This window comes from Lissotriton helveticus, chromosome 11 (assembly GCF_964261635.1).
Source record: "Lissotriton helveticus chromosome 11, aLisHel1.1, whole genome shotgun sequence".
Taxonomy (NCBI): Eukaryota; Metazoa; Chordata; class Amphibia; order Caudata; family Salamandridae; genus Lissotriton; species Lissotriton helveticus.
In genome coordinates this window covers 930535624-930562739 of record NC_136072.1, presented here as the reverse complement: position 1 = coordinate 930562739, position 27116 = coordinate 930535624, and the positions used below count along the sequence as shown (strand labels likewise).

Here is a 27116-nt window from a genome sequence, read left to right as displayed (position 1 = left end):
CATACTTTTGTACCACTGACTCACAAAGAAATTCCACCTATCTGATAGAGACTTCTAGCAGCAGATTCCTTACCTTAGGATAATTCCCATGCGTCAGACAGGATCCGGAAATTTTTCGTGAGCAGTATCCCTGCGCGTCGGTAGGTGGTGTTGTCAGCTCCGCATGGCGTCGTCTGCACTGGAAGGGACGTGTCTTTCCTTTCTGCAGCAGTCAGCAAAGATATTGAGAAGAGTTGCCTCCAGTCACTTTTTGACTGACCTTTTTCGACCCTTTTATCGAAGATTTTTGAGACTGTGTCTTCTGGTGTGGGAGGGATGTCCACAAGGAAAGCTGGTTTTAAGCCCTGTGGCGCCTGTCACTGCTAAATGTTGGTGACAGATCCACACCTTGTCTGTCTCTGGTGCCTCAAGTGCGACTATGAAGCAAAGACCTCCGTAGATTGTCGTGCCCTGCACTCCAAGGCCTCGTAGGAGCAGTCCCTCAAGCTCCTTGCTACTTGATGTGTGATGTAGCGACGGTCTCTATTTCTGTCAAGAGGAGGGTCCCGAGCGGAAGGTCCAGAGAGGAAGGTCCTGGGATGGATTGCTGAGCCACTCCAAGTGCTCGTCGTCACAGTTGAAGTCGCCCAGGCTTGCGGGTAATTCACACAAATGGAAGAAGAGCAACAAGTCGTAGAAGTCTTCAACTTTGCCCTGTCTGTCAAAGTCATCTGACAAGACAAGGGAGCATCAGCATTTGAGGCTTGGCTCCGCGGTTGAGTCTGCCCCTGGACCATCTCTACGCCTCCCCGAATTTCCAGGAGGAGGAGTGACTCCTGCCTAACCTGGGGAATTTTATGAGGCATTGCACATCACACTTGGACAGCCAATCCCTGCTGGTGCGCCTTTGGGCCCCGTGGGCTCAGAAGGGGCCCCTACTGGTCCCCAGCGCAAGTTGGGTCCATTGGATCCACAGATGGTTTTAAAGTGGCGCTGGTTAAGCAACCTCAACCTTCCCTGGCACCAGCTCCTCTGCCAATGCCCCTGGCACCGCACTCTGTCGTGCAGTTTCCATACCCATCTCCATCTCCAATAAGGAATCAGATGGGCGTCATCTGACGTAGACTCTAGAGCCAACTGGGGGCAGACCACCCAGGCCAGACCCTGTGGGGTAGGGCTTGGAGATTATTAGGAGAGGCCACTGGACCCTGATGAATACTGCCCCCAGATGTCACAGAGGACACCTGGTGTGAGGTTCTGGTGGATGCCAGTGGACTGGAGACCTCCCCAGATAGTAGCCTGGTTTCTCCTCCTACTGTGGCTACAGAGGAAGGAGCCTCATTCGCTATGATGGTGAGGAGTGCGGCTGAGGTCCTAGACCTTCAGCTACCCACTGTGGCTGTCAATCTAAATGTCTTGACTGTGGTGCTTCAGCCAGGAGTGCTTCTCCCATTTAACGAAGCCCTCAGGACATCCTACTCTGGGCCTAGTCCAAGCCCTGCACAGGATCTCCTGTGAATCAGTTGATTACACTATTTCATCGCCCGACCCAGGGCACCTCAGTTTCCTCACAATACACTACACACCAGAAAGCTTGGTGCACCAAACCTCCACTTCCCATTTTAATCCTGATGCATTCTCTTCCACTCCCCCAGACAGGGAATCCAAGAGCCTGGATACCTTGGGGAAGAAGATGTTATCCTCTGCCAGATTGGCACTGCAATCGGTGAACACTGTGTCCCTTTTCAGCTGATAATCCAACTCGCTCTGGTTGCGCAGGTACTGCCTATGGCCTTGGAATAGACTCAAGCCATATTCTCGCATGCTATTACTGACAGGAGAGACATAGCTAAGTTCACTATCGTATTTGGGCTGGATAGGACTGACTTGCTAGTTAGAAAGGTTTCATCGTCAGTGGCCCTATGGTGCTATGCCTGACTGAGGATGACTGGATTTTCTGGGGATGTCCAGACCTTACTCGTGGTGCATGTGATGGCTCCTGTTTCTTCGAAGACAAGGTGGACTCCGCATTGCAGCATTTGAAGGACAGCAGCACTATGGCCAGATCCTTGGGCTTTTAAATGGCCCCTCACAATTCGCTGTCCGTCTTCTGCTCCTTTCGTGACCACAGAAGGAGTTTCCAGCCACATCTCCAACTGCCCAGCCACCACGGCCAGCAGACTTCTCAGTAGTTGCATGGCCGAAGATGGAGTACCCACAGACCTCATGGGTCGGAAGCCAAGGCTTGAGCCAGTCCACCCCCAGGAGCCGCAGCCTCCAAGCCCCTTTAGTTTGTCCTCTGACCTTTATAGGCACCAATGGGAGGCACGATACGCCATCACCTACAACTCTGGAGGTCGATAACTACTGACCACTGGGTTCTTCATATTGTCAAAAGGGGCTATTCCCTCCCCTTTGTGATTACCCTTCAACCCATGCCATCAACTTGCGACAGGCTCACAGAGGACCACCTCTCACTACTCTGCCAGGAAGTGCAGAGTTGCTTGGCCAAGGGAGCCAAGAGGGGATACCGGCATCAGAAGTAGGTCACAGGTGTTAATCCTGCTAATTTCTGTAGCCCAAAGAGTACAGAAGCCTTTGTCCTATCCTATGCTTGCACCCTCTCAATTTCTTCCTGAAAAAGGAGAAATTCTAAATGCTCACGTTCACTCAAGTCCTGTCTGCCATGGATCTGGGAGACTGGATGGTCATGTTGGACTCGTCGGATGCATGCTTCCACATTCACATCCTGCTTGTCCACAGATGTTACTTGCGGTTCACGGTGAGCCACAAGCACTTTTAGTTTACCATGTTCACTCTGACATTCACTAAGGGGATGGTGGTGGTTGCTGCTCACCTGCCGAGGTCAGGGGTTCCAGTCATCCCCTATCTCAAAGACTAGCTATCGAAAGCGGGCTCGCCATAGGCGGTTGTCTCCCACCTCCAGACTACGGTGAACCTCCTGCACTCACTGAGGTTCACTATCAACGTGCCGAAGTCACACCTGAGTTGTTCTGGACCCTGCAGTTTCAGGCTTATCCTCCCTACGAGCTGCGAACTAAGTTATTTAGCCTGACTCTGAGGCTGCTGGGCTTCATGGCCTCTTGCATCCTGCATCCTGCCTGTGACAAATGCACCTTGGCTTATGCAGGCTATACAGTGGCACCTGAAGTTACAATGGGCAAGTTCCAATGGATGCAGCATTAGGGGAGTCTCTGTGACATGGTTCAGATTTCGGAGGGCAGTGCAAAAGATCTGCAGCGGTGGATGGCGAATCTTGATTGCATCAGCGGCAGACCCCTCTCCAGTCCCCAACCAGATCTGATGGTAGTGACAGATGCGTCAACTCCTGGCTGAGGCATCCATCTGGGAGAGGTGGAGATCAAAGGACTCTGGTCTCCGGTGAAATCTGGACTCCACATCAACTTGTTGGAGCTCGGAGAAGTCCAGCTGACACTGAAAGCCTTTCTGCCCTCCATCTAGGGAAGGCTAGTGCAGGTGTTCACGGACATCACTACTGCCATGTGGTACTGCAACAAACATGGTGGGGTTGTGGACCCTTTGTCAAGAGGCCCTGCTCCCCTGGACATGGCTGGATCATCAGGGCAGGGCTCTCTGGATGCCAGAGCGGTGGAACTCTGCTGAAGATGCCGAGCGATCACAAATGGCATCTCCAATCAGAGGTGGTGCAAGATCTCTTTCAGCATTGGGGAGAGCCTTGGTTAGAAATGTTCACCACCACTGACAATGTGCAGTGTCAGCAGATCTGCAACCTGGAGTTCCCAAGCAGCTCTCTTTCGGAAGCACTTTTTGTCTCGAATGGAGCTCTGACCTCCTGTACGCCTTTCTGCCAATACCACTCCTGCCCAGAGTTCTCTAGAAGATCAGGAACAACCAGGCCCAAGTCCTTCTTGTGGCTCCAGGCTGGACTCAGAGAGGCTGGCATTCCAAGCTGTTGAGCATGTCCATCGGTCCTCCAATTAGGCTGTCTCTTAGGGAAGATTTTATGTTGCAGCAGCAGTTCTCCACCCGAACTTGTCAGATCTCTGTCTTCATGCATTGAGATTGAGTAGTGACAGTTGACAGATTTTTACCTTCTGCCCAAGGTCTGTAATGTTATTTAGCCAGCTTGGCGTCCCTCCACCAAGATGGTATACCCCAGCTGTTGGAGCAAGTTTGTGGCGTGGTGTACAAACAGGTTCAGCCTTTGTCTGCAATCCTTTCCCAAGTTATTTTGTTTATTCTTATCCTGATCCAGCAGGGCTCTGCATTAGGCACTGTGAATGGTTATTTTTCTGCTATCTCCCCTTTGTTGCAGCTGCCAGACCAGCCTTCCCTTTTCAAGTCCCTTATTGTAAATTGGTTCCCTAAAGGTCTTCAGCACATATTTCCACAGCTCACTTTTTGATGCCTCAATGGGACCTCAATTTGGTTCTTACTTTTTTGATGTGCGTTCCCCTTTGAGCTGCTTTATAAATGCTCTCTTAGGCTCCTCACCATCAAGATTGCCTGTCTGGTGGCAATTACATCTGCCTGGCAGGTCAGTGAACTGCAGGTACTGCCATCTCAGCCTCTGTACATTTCTTTTGACCTAGACAAATTGGTGCTTCCGACTCAAGCGCCCTTGTTGCCAAAGATAGGCACCCCATTCCACTTAGGCCAGGCTATCATTTTGCCTACTTTTTTCGTTCCGCCTCATCCATCTAAGGAAGAGGAGAGACTTAACCAGCTGAACCCAACAAAGAGCGTTGATGTTCTACCTTGACCACACACGACTGCTCAGTGTGGATGATCAACTCTTCATGGGGTGTGTCGAAGCCAAGAAAGGGAAGGTCGTACAGAAACTAACCCTCTCCCGGTGGATTGTACTCTGCATTAAGATGTGCGATGCACTGACGAAGAAGCCACCCCTCATTCCACCAGAGCAAAGGCTACAACCACACCGTTAGCATGCGGAGTTCCGGTCCTAGACATCTGTCAGGCTGCAACTTGCGCTTCATTGCACATGTTCACCGAGCGATACTGCCAGGACAGTCAAGTGCGTCGGAATGGGCACTTTGCCTGTTCAGTCCTGCAGGGCTTTCTAGTCTAGAGTTTGCAGGCGCACCGCTGGGGGGATTGTTTCGGTGTCTATTCTAAGGTAAGGACTCTGTGGCTAGAAGTCACTACCATATGAACAAGTTACTTACCTTGGTAACACCTTATCTGGTAGAGACTCTATCTAGCTGCAGAATCCATACCGACCCACCCATCCTCCCCTCTCTACAAATAGATTTTTAGGTACAGGGCTGTTCCCTTTCCAGGGCCCCAGTTTCACACACCAGTGGTCAGTGTTCTTCAGGGCTCCACGCTCCTGGTGTGGAAAGTAGTGAAAAGAAATTGACGTCAGCATGCTCGGGTGGTGCCTACATCAGTTACGGCACAGATGAGGCCACGCGGAGCCGAATAATGCTATTAACCAGCGCACAGAGGTACTGCTCTTGAAAAAGTTCCAGATCTAGTCTGATGTCAGGGGTTTATTCTAAGGTAAGGAATCTGCGGCTAGAAAGTCTCTACTGGAAAAGGTGTTACTGAAGGTAAGTAATTCTTTCATTTAGTTCAGCCTCAAAGACGAGGATTTTATCATGTGGATTTTACTTTATAATGCAGTGTTGTTCAGCGCAATAAAGAATTAGGGAGATATTTTTGCAGATGGTTCCTCCTAAAAAAGGGCATTGATCGTTAAAGATTTTCAGCACCATGGAGTACTCTAAAATGAGTGTGTTGCCTGTAACAATGAAAAATGAAGAGAAATCACATGCTCACATTTTCTCTTACTCAAATTGTAACAGCAGCATTTTGACCATGGGGAAGTCTGTGAGTGGAGGTCCAACATTTCTGCAAAGTCTAATCTGGAAGACAAGACTTAGGCATTCAATTCTGCTGTACAGCGAGGCAATGAATTATGGGTGGAACATGTAGCAGAACTTACAAGTACAAAAATAATTTCTTCAGAGTAAAGGAAAGTTCATAGTCCACCACGATTCCTACATTACTAACCACAGCAGATGGGCTGGAATATGCTCCTGTTGGCCGCAGTCCAGCTCTCTACACTGGAGAACCTTTAGGCTCCACTGACCGGTGGATTTAGTTTTAGAATTTTTGTCCACATCGCCCACCTAACAGGTGTATATATTTTGAAGGAGGATTATATATCCAAATTCACAGTTCCGTTTATCAGAATAGGAAGAAGCTCAGTCTGATCACCCTGCGTAATAAATATCATGCAAAAAGAGTGAAGAGCAGAATGACAAAACTGCTCAAGATAGAAATAGTTTCCAAGTGATTAGTCTTTGGGGACGCCATCCTCCACTGACTTCACAGTAGATTTGTAAAGAGACACATCTTTAATCTATCAGAAATAACAAGATTTAATTCAGGTCAGTGACATATGTTGGATATCAGCCTTAGGAAAAGTCTGGAGAAACAGGGGATGTTGATGATTTTAAAGGCAGAAGAAAGTTCGTAACAATCCACCACCACCAACTCCTATTCTGAGGTCTTCCTGGTTGTCAACGCATCATTCTCGGTGCTCATGTCTGATTAGAAATTAGTTTGGTGGAGGATTTTGTGTGTTAGTATCACTTTCTAAATTTTGCTCTCACAGCTTGTGCCAGGAGCACTGATGGGTAGATGAAGGGCCACCCAACATCAAGTGTGAGTGTTTAGTATATTTTAAGCCTCTGTACAGCAAAAAAAGGATTGCACATTAGATGATGAGCCATTGTACGTGCTGTACATGTACATGTGTGTACATGTACTACACACCCACGTGTGCTACGTGGGTGTGTAGTACATGTTGTGCCACCTCAGTTATCATTTGGCGCAATCTCCCTTTGGTACGAAGTTGCATCTATGAAACAAATTATGCAAAGCTCTGTTAATCGGCAACCAAACCAAGTTCAGTTGTGTCTATCCTGCTCAGTGGTCGAAGTGTCCGGGAACGGCAGGGCACGGCGTGCCCCTACTTCTTTTATTCTGTAGATTCCGTTCCCCTACTTTTTCATTATGAACATGCGTCCCTGGACGTCAGAAATATTCTGTTCGTGGACGAGCGGGGAGCAGAGACGGAAAAGGTATCTGTCTCTTACTTCCTGCCCAGACAAGACAAGGAAGGTGTGCGCTTCTGCTCTGAGCTGCCCCCTCTTTCTTACTCCTATTCCCTCTCACTCTAACTCCTTCTCAAATCAGGAATCAAGAAATGATTCTCACCGTCTCTTCCTGTCGTCCATTTCTACCCCTGTGAAATGGATGCAAAAAAGAAAACCACATTTGCTGGAAATGCCGTTTTGACATTTTTCTATTCCAAAGTGCAGCCTCGGAAATAAAATGTTCAAACTCTGAAAAATAATTAAATAAAGCAAGATGGAGTGTTCTTAAAGTGGCCAGATCATTTTTTTCAAACCCCAACACATTAGCGACACTTTACAGAGTTTGCCACTAAAGCACTACTTTTGTTTTCTTGTCTTTCTTTGAACAGCATTGTTTTCCTCCAGTACCTCCTACCTGGAGGCAGGGCCGGCGCTAGGCATGGGCAGTGTGGGCAGCTGCCCAGGGCCTGGCACTCTGCCTGCCAGGATGGGGCCCCCCACAATGGCAATTAACACCCCACTAGTCTTCGTGTATGTCTGCCGATCAGAGTGAGAAAATGCTTCACAAACGGAAGGGGGGGGGCAGGAGGGCCCCCCCCCCCCCTCCTCCTGGGGCCTCTAAGGGATGGTGTGGGAAGGCCTAGGGGAGGGAACACCTCTCAGGCAGCCAGTTCAGAGACTCGACAGGGCGCCCATTGTCAGCACCTTATCCCACACAGGTTTAACTCAGCCCCCAAGCAATTCTCACACCTTCAGTTCGAAATGGGCTGTACAAGAGTTGCTTGGGGTGGCTGAGAAGAGGAACTGCGGCCCAAGTGGAGTCTGCACAAAGCAGCTTCCCCGAGATCAGAAGGTGCCACTTATGTAGATTTCAGGGGCCTCCCACATTCCCTTTTGCCCAGGGCCCCCAAAATCCTAGGACCGGCCCTGCCTGGAGGTACTGCAATACCTGGTTGATGGGTGGATTGGAAAATGAAATGTGTACGGCGGCTTTGTGTTCACAAATGTGGTCTTTTGAAACCATACTGCTTACGTTTTGTAAGCATATAAGCAGAGGACACTGAAATGGGTCCTTTCTGGGCCCTGTAGTTATGTCCTTAACTTTTCAGGCAAAAATACTTGTTGATTTCTGAATAATGACTGTAAAAGCGTTAAGTTCACCATGTTCCTGCTTACAGTTTACATGCTTTATTAAATCTTTCATTCCTTATGAGTGTTTGCTTTTTCTAGGATGTTGTTACCTTTTCTTTTAGGCAGCATATTGCTCTTGCCTAGTGTGTAATTTGAATTGAGTCGCATCCAGTTATTTATAGCAGGTCAAATTGGATTGTAGCTGAAGGCAGTATGAGTTTCTCTCAGTGGGGCAGTATGGCGTTCAGTGAGGGAGCAGATGTAGCACTGGGGGCAGAGCTGCTAAATTTAGAACTGGGGAACCAGGTTCAGCCTTCATGAACAGTCCCCCAGACCACTCTCCTGAGGGAGCACATTCCCATGCCAGACCTTAGAAGGCACCAGAAAAGCCCTGGTGTGTTAGCACCAGCAGGTGGACCCTAGCAGTGACAAGTGTGGGTTCACCTTGAAGGCTTGCCCACCACAATTCATACTGAAGTTCACCTCCAGTCTTGCGGGCAGGCCTACGAAGTAGCAGACCCTAGAGCAACAGTGACTCTGTCACTGAGGTCACAGGACCCCTGAGAAGTGCTGGCTCTAGGGCGGTGCGACTGGTGTGACCGCAACGGGCGCTGACTTTGAGTGGGGGCGTCGTATATTATGGTTTTAAAAGCACTTGCTGCCTCCTTCCTGGCCGCCAGCTATTTTCGGCAATAATAAAAATGTCATGATAACTCTGATGAATAACCTTCTTCCTAGAGCGAGATCGGAGATTTGTCTAGTGGAAGTTTTGACTCATGGAAAGATAGCGCTGAGGGTTAATGTGCCTGCTGCAAAGAAAATGTACCAGGCCCATCACAAAGTGCACATATTGTAAATAGGTCAGTGGGTTACTGCTTTTGTCAGTGAGATCCTTTTGCTACTTGTGAAGTAGTGTGGCTCACTGGTTAGAGGCGGCAGACCCGAGAGCAGAGGACGGCCCGGGACCAGGGTTCGATTCCCGGCGCGGCAGGTTTCTGGACCAGGGTCAGCGGACTCGATAATTCTCTCGCCTCGGTGCCCACTCTGATCAGCGATCACACTCGGCAACTCTGGGCATTAGCTTGCCTCATCTTCACTAACGGCCCCACCAGACCGCCGGGGATGCCTGGTCTCACCCTGGAGATACCCATTAAGGGACCATCTCTCAGGGAAGCCAGGAAGGGTTTCGCAGCGGTCGAAGCGCCTTGGGACCCTCCGGGTAAGTAGTGCGCTATATAAATGCCTATACATTTACATTTACTTGCAGTTTATAAGTTAAAATCCTAACAAAGAACAGTGAGCTATTAACTTTCATCTAAGAGCTGTATACAAACTACAAGGTATAAACTAGAGCGTTATGGTTTTTTCCCTAAGCCTTTGATTATCCTAATGTTGCAAAAAGTGTTATTTTTTATACAAATCAATAATGATTTTTAAAGAGAACCCCCTATCATGGTATTAAGTTTTAAATTCTGAGTTTGTGTTTCTCCAGGCCAATCACTATTAAACTATACTGTCTACTAGTATGGTTATCATGTGACTCCTACACCTTGTAGTCCTTTGTCTTATGTAACATTTCCTATACAGTCATTTACACACGTAAAATTGATTGTCTCTGTGTATATTGTTGACAACAGAAACTCCATGGCTCGGAAACAAATGGCTCGTGCTTCCACTTTTAAGCATTTTTGGGACATTCTGTGATTAAAATAAATTCACAAAGTGGAATATGTTTTTTAATGAGGATAGCTCATATTAATCGTTAAATATTCATGTGTATCCATTGGTTGAATTACATAACGTAAAAAAACTGTAACTGGTCAGTGAAATGCCACACAAATACTAAAGATTGGGATGTTTTGCGCATCCTAGCCACACCTCTAACTCCGCCCACTGATCCAATCCTCAGGTTATTCCTGCCCTCTGATTCTCCGCCCACAGTTCCCCTACTTTTTTCTCCCCACTTCGACCACTGTCCTGCTCGATGTCTAAAATCACAAATCAAACAACTTTGATTGCAATATTGGGAGAAGAGGAGGTTAGGGATGAAAATATAATAAAACCAGCATATAAATCTTTCCCTTTCGATATAAATAGATACATTATACGCATGACATATTTGTTTTTTTGGAGGCTTCATTTACCCAAGGAGTACACATTCTATTTATCCCAAGGGTGTGTGAAGGATTGGGGACCTAATCGGCCGCTTGTTTTTTTTCCACATTCGTATACATTTGCTCTGTTGCCAAACACTAAAGCAGGTAGAACACCTGATCTTTCTCTAATGTAAAATTGCCCCTACAATAGCTTTCAAGCAAAAGTGTTTTTTCATATTTGCGTATGTTTGGGAATGGGACTGGCTATATCAAAAGGCAAATTAAGACATTCACATAGCATAGCAGATTAGCATACGGAGGGGGCGTGGCCAAAATAACAGCCGGGTAACAACGGCCTTACACAGGTCTCTCAATAGAATTTGTTTGGGGGTGGGGAACTTGTGAGAGAGTTCTTCACTAACCCCTACCACACTTGAGCTGTATTTCTCAACCCAAGAGCCTATGGTGATAGGCTGCAGATGGTGGAACGACAACTGGAGGTCAGAGAGTTGCAGAACAAATATGTGACCCAAGGAAGTGCTGCAGCCCGCCTGTTAGAGATTGTTAAATGGTCTGTCATAATGGACTGGCGTAATTATGTTTTTTTATTTGGACTTTATAAAGAGGTGCCCGTCACAATGCCAAATTCTTCAAAAAGGCACCAAAGGATGGGATAAACGCCCCCCCCCCCCCCCATCAAATTGGGCCCTGTAGCAACCACGTTTTGGTGGAAGGAGATGTGTACCATTTGGCTCTGGAATCTCTTGCAGAGTACTATCCATATGGTTCTAACTCTTCAGTTGATGAAACACGCCATAGAATAGACAAAACACCTCCTCTTTCATTGCTAATTTTGATGTGCTACAGAGATTTGTCCAGACACTGGAAAACAAAGTGCAGTAGCTACAGGAGACCACCCAGGCCCCCTCCTGACAAAGGGAAAAGGCTTCAAAACTACATTAAGGAGCTGCAAGAGGGCTTAGAAAGTATGTTGGGGATTTCTCATGGGTGCAAAGACTCAACCCAATGTGACTTTCTGTCTGCTTGGATAGCAGAGGGATTTTGGATACCTGTATCTGCAAAAAGGACTAAGGTCAGGTGCAATACTGCCAATCCTTCAACAGCGAAAGTGATCTTGCAAACCGAAGTAATGATCACATTTTAGAAGCAGCAACAAGTGGAAGAAGATTTTATTGAAACGCAGCCCTGTTCATTTTGTCAACGACACCTACAGGATAATAGAGAAAAAGAGGAGACCATTCATGCTGCATCATTGTGAATTTGAATCAAGGTATATGCAGTTGAGGATTCTCTGCTTTAGAGTGCATTTGAAACTTGTGGTCTCTTGAACTTCTTGCAGCGGATGATGCCTCTCCATTGTGGATCACCTGCTTAATTGACCTTTATAGGAAACTGCTGGGGCGTCTTGCCTCATGGTGAACTCCATGCTCTCTGAGAGACTGCAAAAAGTGAAAGAGATTGGAGGCCCCTTCCCACTCTGTATTGGCCTCACTTGCGTTTGACGACCTGAAAAGTGAACTTGGGATAATGTTGCCTACTGATGGAACCACAATTTCCCCATAAGCTCTTGAAATTGACGTATTCTACTTATCTTCTCTTTCCTGCTTCCAGCCCACTCTCTGCCCCTTCTTTAGTCTCACCTGCTGTGGTTATCCTTTTACCTTTCCCCTTTTTTTTCTCATCTTTTCTTTTTTATCGATCAATCAGGATTTATAAAGCGCAGCTAATCACCAGATAGGGTATCCAGCCGCTTGCAGGTCACAAAGGCTTATTTGAACTGCCAATTCTTGAGAGCCATTCGGAAATCCGGAAGTGAGATGATGGTCTGGAGGTGCTTGGGGAGGCTGTTCTAGGTCTTTGCTGCAATGTGGGAGAAGTACTGTACTTCTGCTTCAGTAGATGTGGGGAGGTGAAGGGAGGTGGAGCGTAGCCTTCTTGGTGGTTAGTGGAAGTTCAGTCGGTGGTTAAAATATGCGGGTCCTTGGTTGTCTAGAACCTACTATGCGCGGGTCAGCAGCTTGAATTAGCATCTCTTCTGTACTGGGAGCCAGTGGAGTTGCTTGAGGTGGGGTGTGATGTGGGTTTGTTGGGGAAGACTGAGGATGAGTCTGACTGCGGTGTTCTGTATGGTCTGACGTCTGTAGAAGGTGGGTGGCAATTCCTATGTAGAGGGCATTGCAGAATGTCCAGTCGGCTAGGGATGAGGGCCTCTATCACGGTGTGTCTCGTGTGTAGGGGTAGCCGCTTAAAGATCTTGCGTAGCATGCGCAGAGTGAGGAAGCAGGCAGAGGAGAGAATGTGTTGATCTGTGATTTCATGGTGAGCTTGTTGTCAATGAAGATTCTGAGGTTTCTGGAGTGGTTCGAGGGAGTGGGTGCCGGTCCTAGGTCTGATGGCCATCAGGAATTGTTCCATTCTCAACATCAACCCAGCCCTCAACGGTGAGCTCGGAGGTGTTGTAGCTTTTGTTAACATTGATTTCCTTGATGTTGCCAGGGATGCCGTTTCTAACCAGGACTTCTCATTTTGGATCTTTCCCTTTGAGATTCCTCTGAGTGAGACGGAAGAACTGGTAGAGGGAGCAGCCTCTCCTCACTCATAGGATCTTTCTCCAGAAAGGGATTCCTGTCTTTCGTTTTGGCCATGCAGGCTAATCTTCTCACCCTCTCTCAAGGTGGCATAGGAAAGGAAGCTGCAATGATGATGACATCTTCTGGGATTGAGATTCTGGCTGTCATTGAATACAGATCCAGTGGGGGCCTGTTTTAGCTATTCTTATGCCACATTCTGATCATTCCGCAAAAAGAGATGGCATTATTGCAAAAAAGATTTTTTTTTCTTTCTGGGGAAAAAACAAAAAAAATGCTCACAGTCCTAAAGGTCGTCGAGTGAACCAATTTTAATAAGGTTCTGAAAGGTTTTTATGAGGGATAAAAAAGTTTTAAAACAGCCAAGCAAAAAGCTCCAAGATCATATCTGAAGGAGCCATAAAAAAGAGCTGGCTTTTAAAGTAAATTAACGAAATTGGCAATGTAGCAAGTTTCGGCTGATGATGCTGCGTAATGTTGGGTGAAGGAGGTTGACAGCTGGAGAATGGGCAGAGCAGCAGGAAGGCTTCTCCTGGTGGGGCTCTCTGTACCTTTTATCTGGAACCATCTAATAGAATAAATACTATCTTAACTAACCCTGAAACCATATCCTCGTTTCATTATAACAGGCCCCCCAAGGAGAATACAAGCAAGCCCAGAACATTTTCAACCTTGATCAGCCACATGAGCTAAGTACAGCCTCAGCCTTATGGCACAGCGAACTCCGGACTCACATCGGGGGTGCCTGTATCCTACTTGATAGGGATCCAGGATTGATTTGCACTTGTGTTATCTTATGGAAGGGACATGACCCTGGCATTTACAGTGGCTGTGATTATTTCAAATACTCCATTCACAACTTTGTTTTTATTCTCAGAGACAAGGCATCACAACACTGATGTATCCCTTTGCCTCCATGAAAATCAGAGGGTGCAAGTGTAATATATAGATGAGAAAAGGCTGAAAGTAAATTATGGAACTAGATTAACTTACAGACGCCAGGGTCATTGCAGATGAGGGAGCCATCTTCTGGTACTAGATGTGCATTGTACCGGTCAGTGGTGACCACCTCAATCATATCTACTGCTTTCTGACGCTCGCCTGCCTTTGTTTTCCTGTAGACTCCAAAGCCAATGTCCTCCGAGTCTGACTTAAACTGCCACCTGGGGAAGGAACACAAATTGGTGAGACAGGCTACTTTCACGTTTGGGAGCAAAACACTGTGTATAGTCAAACTAACAACTCTGCTAAATGGGAGGAGTATACCTAGGCAAGCCGAATCAACAAGCCACTGTGAAGCAACACTAGGTGGCAGTAAAAAATCAATCTCTCTTATGTGGGTAAAAAACAGACTGGGGCAAGCCACACTAACAACGCTCTTATTGGAGAGCAGCACACCAGGGAAAATCACACCAACCAATATCTCCTGGACAGCATCATACCGGGGTGTGAGAAAACAACTCGTATGTGGTGGGGACTCACCTGGGTAAGTAATACCAGCAACGCACCTAGGGAACAACAGCCTTGTGAATGTCAAACCAACAATTCAGATGTGATAGAGACAAACACCAGGGCAAGCCTAACTAATAACATTAGTCTGGGGAAGCAAAACACAGGGGTAATGAAAAACTAAAACTTTAAGTGGACGAAATAATATACCAGAGCTAGAAAAAACATCTACATGACACCAGATGCTTTTAAATCTCGAAGCACCACAGCTGGGGACAAAAAGCCTAACTCCTGGAGAGGAATAAACTGAGGCGGGTGTACGATATTACAACGCATGCAATTACCACACTTGTTTTATTTTAAACAAAAACTATTGCATTTTCAGTAAAATGGTACAGTGTATCTGAATATTAATGCTGCATTCAGACAGTATCGGCCATACAATTGAGCATTGACATAAAGCATATAGAGGGAAACATTATTGTGCAATGTACCTTTTTTGTGCACTACATATTAATGACCCCATTCTCCCAAGCCCCCCCTACAAAAAAAAGTATGTCACATGTTACTAGGTGTGTATTGGAGGCAGGAGCGGGCGTAGTGAATATGTATGTGTTTATACAATGCGTAGTGAGGGGATTGGGGTAACGGGGATATCCAGTGCACACGTGACTGGGGTTGGCGTATTATTGTTCATCAAGTGAGGCTGTATCTAGTGCTTTAAATCCTTCCAACATGATATCCCATTCGAGTGAGAGAGTTGTTTTTGCGTAATCCTCTGAATTCTTCTCTAAGTATAGCCTCACTTTCTGCTAAGCCCCATCGCTCAAATTCTGTTCAGCAGTGTTCAATTCTAGGGAGTCTTGAGGATTTCCATTGTTGTGTCATACCCGTTCAGCCAAGAATAAGGCCAAGTTGGCAAACCCGATTATGGTCGTGGAACTCTTGAGTCTACGACGTAAACTTAGTAACATTATGCAGGTGTGTACCATTGATCAGACTAGAGATGGCAGTCAGGGCAGAGACAACACCCATCCAATATCGATATATTACAGGGGTGACAAAAGCAGATGGAGGAGATCAGCATCCAAAGCTTTACATCTTGAGCACTGGAATAGAGTGCAGTAAAAGCAATATTTATTCTGTGTGGTGTTAAATATGCCCTATGTAAGATAGAGAATTGTATGAGCTTAAACCTTGCGTTGCAGGAGACCTTTTTTGAGTATTCTAATTTGAGGCCCACTTCTTATCCAAGAATTCACAAACCAGGTTATTTTCCCAATTAAGCCTAAGGGGATATGGGAGACTTTGAGATGATCCCTAGTGCCATGATAGAACCAGTGCACAAGGTGTCTGCCAAGTTCCATGTGTATAATCTTCAAGGGATTAGGTGCTGGAGGCAAAAGCTTCTTATAGCCTGAAGATCTCTGGAGTGCATAGCCAATAAGCCTTTGCCATGTCAATTTGCAGCAATGCACAGGCGTTTGGACCCAGCGGCTCCAACAAGGGATACTGTCCTCCAAATTGTAAGGAAGACCAGTCGGGCCTCTGGGGAGCCACAGGTCCACCACCAGTGTTGTTGAGCCTCGGAAAGTCTGTAGGATGACAGGAGCAGCAGATCAGTCAGTTTCGATGCAGTGCCTACAGATGCAGGGGAGTGACTCCTTCATTCCAAGGGAGATAACTTTGTATGTCCTTGGTGCCCACAGATCCCTGGAGAGCATGAGAGAAGCACAGACAGAATACTTGCAGAACAGCGAGACTAGGCACAGCAAGAGTCTTCCTTGATGTAGTCTCGGTTCCAGGCGAAGTGTCCAGATGGTCGAAGAGTGTTTTGGTGTCAGAGGTTAGTCTTGTTCCACGATGAATCTGAGGACCCACCCACAGGTGAGCCCTTAAATGCCCAAATACTGGTTGGAATAACTCGGGGATCCCTCCCAAGTGAGGGGCTGGGCAGAGGGGAGGATACTCCCATGTCCTTTGTCCAGTTTCACGCCAGAGCAGGAACCAAGGTTTCCTGAATTGGCTCTAACCAGTTTATGCAAGGAGGGCACCAGATGTGCTCTTCAGTGCTGTCTGGTGGAGCTGGAAAGTGACCCCACCCCAGCCCAATACACTAAGTTCTGTCTGGGTAGTGGTCACACCTCCCTGTCAAGGAAACCTATTGTTCTACCTTCCCCTGTTCAAGCTGTGCTCAGCAGCAGGAGGGTCCTCTAAGGAGCCTCCCAGTACCTGGGATCATACTTCCAGCACCAGAATCAGTGTTGGAGTATGATTTCAACCTGTTTGATTTCAAACATGACCAGGTTCGGTGCAGCCATTATATAGTCAGACATCTAGTAATGACTGATAGTCACTACATACCTAAAAATGGCTGACTGTACTTACAAAGCCTGGAGAATCGACTCTGGTGTTTGTAGTGGTGTCCTGCTCACACAGGGGAACCCTCACACTTGTAACTAAGCACCTCGCCTACCACAGGGGTGACTTATAGGTTTTAAGTGCAGTAACCTCAGATGTAAGGAAACATACATCTGTTGTGAGAGGTGCAAGCACCTTTTCACATGGGCTGTAATGGCAGGCCTGTACCCTTGAGTCTCTCGCTCCTGCCTCTGTGGTTTAGTATCTTTTAGCGCCGGGAAACCCTATTCGGGTAGCTGTCGCGCTCTACAAACCCAACAAATAAATAAATAAATAAATAGCCAGAGTTTAAGTGGATTCTCATGGGTTGCACAAAACATGCTGTAGCCCATGGGAGACCGCTGATGTGCCTATGCACTGGGTACCTTAGTGCCATGTACTAGGAACTTCTAAGGGTACACCAGTAGCCAATTTTGGATGTATCGGAGTACTTACCAGAGCCAATTTAGGGTAGAGAGCACAGTTGCTGGGGTCCTGATTAGCAGGATCCCAGCAGACTACAGTCAAAACACATTGACACCAGGCAAAAAGTGGGGGTATCCATGAAAGCAGATCCTACTTTCCTACACATGAGACAAGAGACTTCATTTTCTAAGTGGAAATATCTGGTGAGTCCATCTGCGTTGGCATGGGTACTCCCAGGTCTATGTTCCACTGAAAAGGCCATTCCCTGTAGGGAAATGGACCACCACAAAAGTTTGTTTTCTTTTTCCCTTCAGCTGTTTAAGCCATAAGAGGGGCTTATGGTCTGTCTGAACAATGAAGTGAGTGCCAAACGGGTATTGCCTCAACTTCAAGGTCCAGACCACAGCAAAGGCCTCCCTCTCAACAGCTGACCAACACTTCTCCCTGGGGGTCAACCTTCTGATTATTAAAGTTACTGGTTGATCCTGGCCCTCTGCATTAAGCTGTGATAATACTGCCCCTATCCCTATCCCTGAGGCATCTGTCTGGACAATGAATGGTTTGGAGTAGTCAGGAATTTTCAGAATTGGAGCAGAGCACATCGCTTGCTTCAGGTCATCAAATGCCCTCTGACTGCTAACTGTCCACTGAACCTACTTAGGCATCCTTTTGGATGTGAGATCATTAAGGGGTGTCACTATGGATCCATAGCCCTTAACAAACCTCCTTTAGTACCCAGTCAGGCCCAAGAAAGGTCTAACCTGAGTCTGGGTAGTGGGAGCAATCCAGTTCATGATGGACTAAATTTTGCTCTCCAGTGGTTGAACTTTGCCTCCACCTACAAGGTGGCCTAAATACACATCCTTCCTCTGCCCTATCTGGCACTTTGTGACCTTGATATTGAGGCCTGTCTTCTGCAGTACATTTTTGAGGAGGACCAGGTGATCCTCCCAGGTGGCGCTAAAGACAGCTATATCATCTAGATATGCTGCACTATAGGCTTACAGACCTGTTAAGACTTTATTCACCAGCCTCTGAAATGTAGCAGATGTATTTTATAAACGAAAAGGCATTACAATAAATTAATAATGCCCACTGAGGGTTGAAAATGCTGTTTTTGGTTTACTCCAGCAGATTTTGGACCTCTGTCCTGATGCAATATCTGACATGGGCAGGCTGTCTGTAAATTGTGCTCTTTACAGACAGGCTGTCACCTGTGTCCACTTCATGGGTATACCAGGTGATTTGACTGGGTTTCGGAGAAAAGAGACCAGGAAACTGATTGAAAACCTGTCTGAAAGCAGCTTGCTGTTGATTAGCGATTCTATCTGCCAAGACTACTACTTCAACTGATCTATCAACAGGGTTGTGAGAGAGGAGATCAGGGAGAGTGTCTCTCTCTTCCTCCTGTCCCTCATCAGTGGCCATGAGCAAGCTCATATCAACCCGGTCAACAAAAGGTTTCAGATGATTCACATGAAGTACCCTGTGGGGACTTCTTGGTGTATCTAGGTCAACTAAGTAGGTGACCTCACCTTTCTTTTTCAATTAGTGTGAGGGCCACTCCACTTGTCTTGGAGAGCTGTTGTGGCCCCATGCTCCAACACCCATACTTTCTGTCCTGGCTGATAAACTGCCAGTACAGCCTCTTAGTCATGCCAAGCTTTCTGAAGCTCCACTTCCCTGGCCATAAGTTCACTAGTGCTGCCACCATGAGGATTCTAATCCAAAATTCTTCCGAGCCCTCTGGACTTCTAGGGATTCCTTATCTAGGGCCAACGGTTCCTTCTTGATTCTGAGCATGGCTCTCTGACGTTTGAGCAGGTGATATTCCCTTTCTAAAGACTCCTCCCTCTTGCTATAGATGGAGGTCCCTATTGTAGTGGCAGAGGAGGTTGAATTAACTGAGATTCACCTCCCTTGACATTCACCTCCCTTTAACCCTTTGTATTCTCCCAGGAGGAATAGGGGGTCCTACCTCCCTCAAGGCCCTCCCTCTGTGTAACTAGAACTATTCCCTGAGGGACTAGAGTTCTCCAGTAAGTAGACTCCGCCTTGACATGCCCCAAAGCAGATTCATGGGTGTTGGACACTCCTGGCTCGTCTTCTGGGGCATCACCAGCCATATCTAAGTTATCCTGCCCATCTGACCTTTTTTCTTGGTAGCAATAACTGTTCCCCAAAGTTTACTTCACTGTTAATACGCAACTTGCCAAATGTTTTTTGTAAATAAATCATCATAGTTTTGAGCAAGTTCTCCATGCCTTCAATCATTGTTTCAATTAAATGCTCAATATTTTGGTTCACGAGGCATATTTGCTAGTTTTGAGCATTTTATAGTATTTGCGAGCCTCTCATCTAACAAAGTTTTTGTGCTTTTAGTGCATCCCATGCACTGCTCATTTGTGACCTTCCACCCACTGTATTCATTTGTAAGCTTCACACTCAAACACCATGTTTCTGGTGTTCATCATTAACACCTCATATCTGAGCTTTGCCACACATCTCATTCTGCTTATCTCACTATACCTATCTTCTGTGAGTATCTCATCCGTGTCTCTCACAGCAGGCTTTTTTACATTGGTAAGCATCTCTCTTCCAAACAAACACTGTACATCTCATTTTTTTGAGTATCCCACTCAAGGCTAATTCTTATTGCAAATTTATCTCATAGGACTTATTATACTTTTTTGCAAGATAATGTGTTTGAGTGCACTCTACACTCATATCATCCATATGCAATAACGCTTCTGCTAGATTAGACAACAAAAGTTTCTGTATTGGGCTGTATACTTTATGATTTTCTCCACCCTCCAGCCTCAGGAATGCAGGTGATAAACTTTCAGTATTTGAGAAACTATTCTATGCTCTCCTTCTTGTGCCCTGCTAGAACAGGGGTATCCAAATGGGGTTCCGACTGACTTTCATACTTTTTTTTCCAGATTCTTTTTTTTTTTTTAAACTTTTTATTAGCATTTGTGTATCAGAATCATACATACATTGAAGAGAATAACAATAAAACATCAGTCTACTCCATTAATCATTGATGAGTACATTATATAGTTCTCTGTGGTCAGGATGAGTCATTGCAACACACGTCTGGTAACATAATTAACAATCGTTGTTCACCCCTCTCCCTTCATTATAACCTCTGGTTGTATTATAGTCAGTCAGTCAAAAATAACTTTATTTGGTTTGTCACAACCATAAAGTGTACATATAAAGAAAATTAACAGTTAAAGTTTAAGAAGTACATATTCTTAGTCATGCTTTAAAATATTTACAGTTTCTAAAAAATTCCCTTTCCGGTCCCGAACCTTGATCTTATTCTACTTTCGCGAGTGAGTTGTCTACTTGTGTCATAAATTTTACCCCGCGGCATATTAAAATGTTCAATGTGGCACCCATCCAACTTGTTACTGCCTGTCTGCAAGTACGAATATTTAAGTCATTTAAGGCTGATTTCAACAATTTCCTTCTTTCTTCTTTTACGGACTCACACGTGCACATTAGGTGGCATAAAGTTTCTGTATGGTACCCACATAGACGGCATGTCTTTGCTTTCTGTTTGCTTTTCCAAGTGGGGACCAGATCCTTTGAGCAGTAATCACCTAATCTATATGCCATAAACTTCCTTTTTAGTGATAAACGGAAGTGGGCTGCTAAGGAGGGTTGTGGTTTTAGTCTTTTGTTCGAATTTATTACAACCCATGCATGACGGCGTTTGGCCAATCTCCTTTTATCTTCCACAAAAGATAGTGACTTAGCCCATGATGTTCGTTCCAAGTTGCTGTTCCAAGCTTCCTCGATCTTTAATGTCTCCAGGGCAATTCGCAGGTAGTCACCCCATGTGTTTGGTTTTTTTGGTCATATTGTGTCTTTATTTCCGTCCAGCATAAGTTGTTCAATGTTCCTATTTCTGATGCTCTAAATTTCCAGCACAGTTTTGCAAAGATTGCTTTCCTTTGGTATTCTTGATTTTGAAGACCACATTCTAAGCGTATTTGTGCTGGAGATGAGCCTTTAAAAAGGTTGAAGACTGCTTTATAAACTTTGGTGTGTAATTTGTTTAGGGTGTTGGTTTCTTGTCCGTGCCATATTTCCAATCCGTAAGACAAAGTTGGAAGCAATTGTGCTGCCATTATTTTTAGAAGGTGCCCATGTAAAGCTGTTTGTAGGCGAAGATTAGTGATTGGGCTTTAGCTGTCCCTTTTTTGATCCACCAAGGACATGTTTCTGCCCACTTTGATACCCAAATATTTAGGAGTTTTTTTCCTCAATTTGTGTGTTCTTTCGTACCATTTATATTTTCCTCGCCTAGGGCCCACTAGTCTCACCACCTTAGTTTTTGTTTTGTTTAATTCCAGGCCTAATAGGTCGAAATAGTAGATTAGTGTATTTATGACCCTTTGCAGGCCTATCGGAGTTTGGCTCACCACCACGATGTAGTCCGCGTATTGCAGGAACTGAATTGGCTCATTTGCCAATTTTGGCGAATGACCATTTACTTGTAGCAGGTAGTTGTTTAGGTCTGCTAAGTATAAATTGAATAAACATGGTGAGAGCACACAACCTTGTTTTAATCCGTTGGTTATATTTGTTTGTGACGATATTCTTCTCCCAATCTCCGAGCTTTACTGTGGCCCATGTTTCACTATATAAAGATATTATTGTATCTATTTATATCTGGGGGAGGCCCCATGCTTCCAATTTTTTCCACAGGCGATCGCGTGGCACTCTATCGAAAGCTGATTTCAGATCGATATAACATGCCAGTAATCCTGCCTTCTTCTTTTCTGCTATCTCTATTAAGATTGTCAGTGCTGAGAGGTTTGTGATGGTACCCATACCTTGCCTGAAGCCTGTTTGAAATTTTGGAATTATTTTATTTTCATTTGTCCATTCCTGTAAGTGACATAAAATGCAGGAGGCGAAAAGTTTTGCCTCTACGTCAATAAGGGCTATCAGCCTATAATTCCCGGGTTCTGTTCTACTACCGTTTTGATAGATAGGATGGAAGAGATTTCCGCTCCAAGACCGTGGCATCTTGTTATCACAAAACAATTGGTTGAAAAGGGGTGTGAGATAATTGGCCCAGAATTCGGGGTCTTTTTTTAAAAGGGCGTTTGGCAGCCCGTTTGGTCCTGCGGCACCTTCGGCTTTCAATGTTTTGATCAAAAATATTGTATATTTTACTGTTGTTAATGGAAATAGATCTTCCGGTTCCCAGCTGGTTATGTCTTCTTTCCATTTATTTATTTTATTTTAAGAGTGGTTACCTCACTTTCTAGTTATTTACCTTTTACTATAGCTATACTTACTTCTTCGCACGTGTGTTGGTCCGTTTGGGTGTTGTACAAGTTGTCAATGTGTTGTAGCCAAGTTGTTTCACTTATTCCTGCATTCTGCTGGGTTCCTGTTCCCTTTTATAGTTTGTTAATTAGGCCCCAAAATTCACTGCTGTTCGGTAATTTGCTTGCCCATAGCAATTCTTCCCATAGTTTTTCTATGTAAATCCTTTTTGCATCTCTACATTCTTCCTTATATTCTTTTCTCCTTTTTTGAATCTTGCTGTTATCTGTTTCCTTTCCCATTCTATTTGCTACAGCATTTAGTCTTACCTCCTTTGCGATATTTCTTTTTTTGTCTCTTAGCTGTATAGTATACCATGGCTCCTTGTTGGGTTCATACGTACATTTGCCTACTGATTTAGCTGGAAATGTGTCTAGCAAAGACGTATGCATGTTCTCCCAATCTTTTGCCAATAAATGTGCCTCCAAAGCCCCAGTATTCTCTACGTGCTTGTACACTGTGTCCATTATCTCTTTGATTATGGTTCCTCTCCATTTAAGTTTCCTTAAATTATATACTTCTGGTATTACGACTAGGGATGCTGTACTCACTTTTTGATGTATGTTTAGGTTTAATACGGTTTCTTGAGGGAAGTGATCGCTCTACGGCCGTGTTAAAATGCAGAAGTGATCGACCAGGTGTATGAGGTCTTTGTTAATTATTGTGTAATCTATCGTGGAATTTTTATTTCCACAAGAAAATGTAATTGTTGCAGGTTGATCTCCCTTCGTATTTCCGTTTAAAGTCACTAATCCCAGGGGTTCCAAGTCATTCCATATTTTTTGGATTCTACTTTTGTTGTCCTGTCAGATTACAATTGAAATCGCCTGTGACGATCATCTCGTGTTACTTGTAATGTTTTTATTATATTTATCAAATCTGACAGTTTTTTGGGTTTCTTGTGCTTTTCTGGGTGAATGTATATGTTTAAAACCAGTAACTTCCACCCAACTCCGTTTGTGGCTGTTGGCTTTCTAGTTATATGACTTGTATCCAATTTACTCCGGGACCCATTTCCTCTACCTTCCAATCGAATTCAATTGTTATATATATATGGATAGACCCCCTTTGGGTGTCCATACTTAGCGATCTTTTCTGCCATTACATGATATTCTTCATATCCTGCTATGTGTCTTGGAGTTATGTTCCATGTTTCTTGCAGGAGAATTATATTAAATTTACTCAAAAAGGAGATGGTCTCTTGGTCTTGTTCCATTTCTTTAAAAGCATGGACATTCCAGGAGCATATTCTTATTCTTCTCTCCCTTTGCTTAAATTCCTCAATATTTTGCTCCTTGCTGTCTGAAGTGTTTCCATCAGGATCGATGTGAATTCAATGCGTGAGGTATCCAGGACCAATCATGATTTCCCTCGGGCTGGAGATGCAACTGTCAGGGATTTGTACTATTTAAACATGGATCCCTGCTTGTTTGTTGGGTGGTGGTCTTACTTCTTGCTCCCATTAGAACGGAAGTTGTCTTTCCTTTTATGTTTGTGAATTGAGGTGCCACATTGTTTAATAGCGGTATGGGTATTTTATGGGCATTGGGTATGCTAGTATTATGCCCCAAGCTGCAAAGACTGCTCTTGTGGAGAAAATAAGCTCGGTTATCTCTTTTGATGCCCATGTTGTACTACTTACTTGTATTATAGACGTAACTTCTGTGTTTCATTAATGATTACACTTCAATACCTTAGATGGTTCTATACGCACCATGGAACAATTACAGAGTGTGTTCGGTTGTCCAATGAATTAACACCGGTTTCTCCTTCCCTCCCTTATCATCATTGTCAGGGTGCCACTAGTATTTATCGTAATGTCATTGGAAGTTCATGGGCTAGTCCCAGGGTCAGTTGACAGTTGTGGAGGCTCACAAATGTTCCCCCGGGATTCATTCCATTTCCCCCATATCTTGGACCATTTCTTGGGACATCCTCTATGGGTATAGACTGCCCTTTCCGCCACCATCGCCACATCCATGTCATTCTCCCACTGTGTTTGTGTGGGTATTGTCCCGGAACCCCAATCTGACTTTCATACTTAAACAGACACATAAAATCGTATACCATACTATTCAACCTGCCAGCCCTAGGGTGGCCTTCCACCAAACCTTTTGCCTACTTACCTCCTCTTTTTGCTGATTCTTTTTGTTGGCCTTATGACTCTGAGCACTTTACCACTGCTGACCAATGCTGAAGTGCATGTGCTTCTCCCCTAAAAATGGTAACATTGGTGTATACACAACTGGCATATTTAATTTACTTCTAAGTAACTGGTACAGTGGTATACCATATACATAGTGCATGGAAATTAAATGCTACTAGTGGGTCTGCAGCACTGATTGTGCCATTCACACAAGTAGCCCTTTAAACATGTCTCAGGCCTGCCACTACAGAGCCTGTGTGTGCAATTTTACTGCCATGTCAGATTGGTTTTAAAAATCTCTTGCAAAGCCTTAAACTTCCCTTTTATTACACATAAGTCACACCTAAGATATGCCCTAGGTAGCCCATAGGGCAGGGTGCTTTCTTACTAAAAGGTAGGACATGTATGTTTCAGTTTTGCATGTCTTGTAGTGAAAAACACATACATTCATTTTTCTCTACTGTGAGGCCTACTCCTCATAGATTACCATTGGGAATTCCTTAATATTCTCTTTTAAGGTGGAAATCCTGGTGAGAAAGGAGTAGCTGTGTCATGTTTTATATCCTTGGAATCGCAATGATAAATCCTCTTTACTGGTAAGGTTGGATTTCACATTACTATTCTAGATATGCCACATTTAGTAAGGGGACATTTCTCTGCTCTTACAGCTCTGTGTGCCTGCAGCCTGTCTGTAATGCACTCCAATAATAGTTTAATTGCATTTTGAGGTTTCGGAAAATTGTGAAGAGCATTAAGTTTACTCTTCCTATTTTTTTGTCCCAAATCTGCTTGATGTAGGAAGATGTAAGATTCAAAAACATGTTTTTTCACATTTGGTCTACTTGCTTTGTGAATGCAAATAACAATTAAAGCATACTTGCAAACTGTGACTTTATGCCAGCCTTTATCAATGTATACAAAACTATGCAATTGTATTCAGTTAACGGAGCATACGGCTCTCATACAATGGGCAATTTGTATTGGGTCATTGGAAAGTTCAAAAGGATGCCCTTGTCCCCCCTAGAAATGTAGAGTCTCCTACGGCCCTGGTGCTCTTGTATTGTGGACAGTTCTGTCAACAGTGCTTGTTGAACTCTTTGATCAATAGTAATACACACCCACCTGTAAATACACCTTATTTGCATTCCACTCCTGACATGCCTATTTATGTTTAGAATATTTGAAGATATGTGAGCCTACGGTTTCAGCATACACTCCATTTAGTAAAACCACAAACTGTAGCTTCCATGTAGATATGCGAGGTCTCTCGCCTACCCACTCCAAGCAGAGGACCAACAGTCCATGTGCGAGAGGGTGCGAGCAAGATAATTACTAAATTATAGAAAAAAACAATCAAAAGGGGGAGAGATATAAACATAAGGGAGTGAACTTAATGATTTGCTAGTCTGAACTAATATTGGCCACTGGTGGTGGTAAGTGATCGCTACTATGCTGTAGTATCAGGTGGCATCATCATTGGGTTTCGAACCTAGGTACTTGCTTCCCTAGGTGAGGACCGGCTCCTCTCGAGAAAAAGTACCAGTGGGATATGTATGGGTGAAAAATTTCTAGAAATTGACCTTTAATATGAAGTGCAGTATACTGGGGTGAGATTAAAAATTGTGATGTCTAGCAGACGTGTAAATTGTCTTTAACATCGCTAGTGTACTGTGACAGTTTCGGCCCTTGTTGCCCAAAAGGGTCTAGGCCTTAGTCAGGACCGGTGTTAGAGATCAACAGATTCCTTGTTGTGACTTGTAAGTATACTTCAAACAGAGGTGTATTCTGCTGAGAGAATAGGATGAGAGTAATTAGATAGTCAAAAAACAAAACTAGATTGCGGGAGGTGTAGAGAAACGTCACCAGCACCAACCAGCGTCAGCAGAAGCCACAGAGGAAGCAAGCGGCTCCTGCTTTGCTCCGGAGCCTGGAAAAAACAGATCCTGAGAGGCTAGCCCATCAGTAGGTGCAGCAGGTGCTCCTTCCCCACAGAGTCAGCCCAGTGTGGCATAGACCGGGTGCGGCCTATGGGTGGTGGGAGCGCCAATAACGGCGCTTCGGACACCGGTGGCGCAGTGGTTAGATTTTGCAGGCAGCGATAGTGTCAGCACCAGTGTCAATTGCAGCCGCTCCCACGGCAGAAGTGGCGGCCTCTGTACTGCCCCCGAACCTGACCCCTGTGACCGGAGGGAATTTGGGGGAACCCAAGCTATCAGAAGGCACTCCACTCCCACAGTGCAGACCGGGGGCATATCGTGGGATGTGGGAGAGCCCGACACGCTGCCTCAGGCCTGGGTAGTGTGGAGGCATTAGTCCTGACGAACCTCAACTTCCCCTCAGATTGTGATTTCGGTGGCTTGTGAACCAGGAGGATTAAGATGGACCCAGAGGTCTACCC

General features: G+C 45.1%; 1 protein-coding gene across 1 annotated transcript in view; it reads right to left on the bottom strand.

Annotated features, from left to right (window-relative positions):
- The window catches only part of LOC144791328 (SEC14-like protein 2), a 326084-nt gene that overhangs the window by 3020 nt on the left and 295948 nt on the right, over nucleotides 1-27116 (bottom strand). The window contains exon 11 of the mRNA XM_078666003.1: nucleotides 13939-14108. Within this exon, the coding sequence (XP_078522129.1) occupies nucleotides 13939-14108 (170 nt within the window). The remainder of the gene's footprint in view (nucleotides 1-13938; nucleotides 14109-27116) is intronic.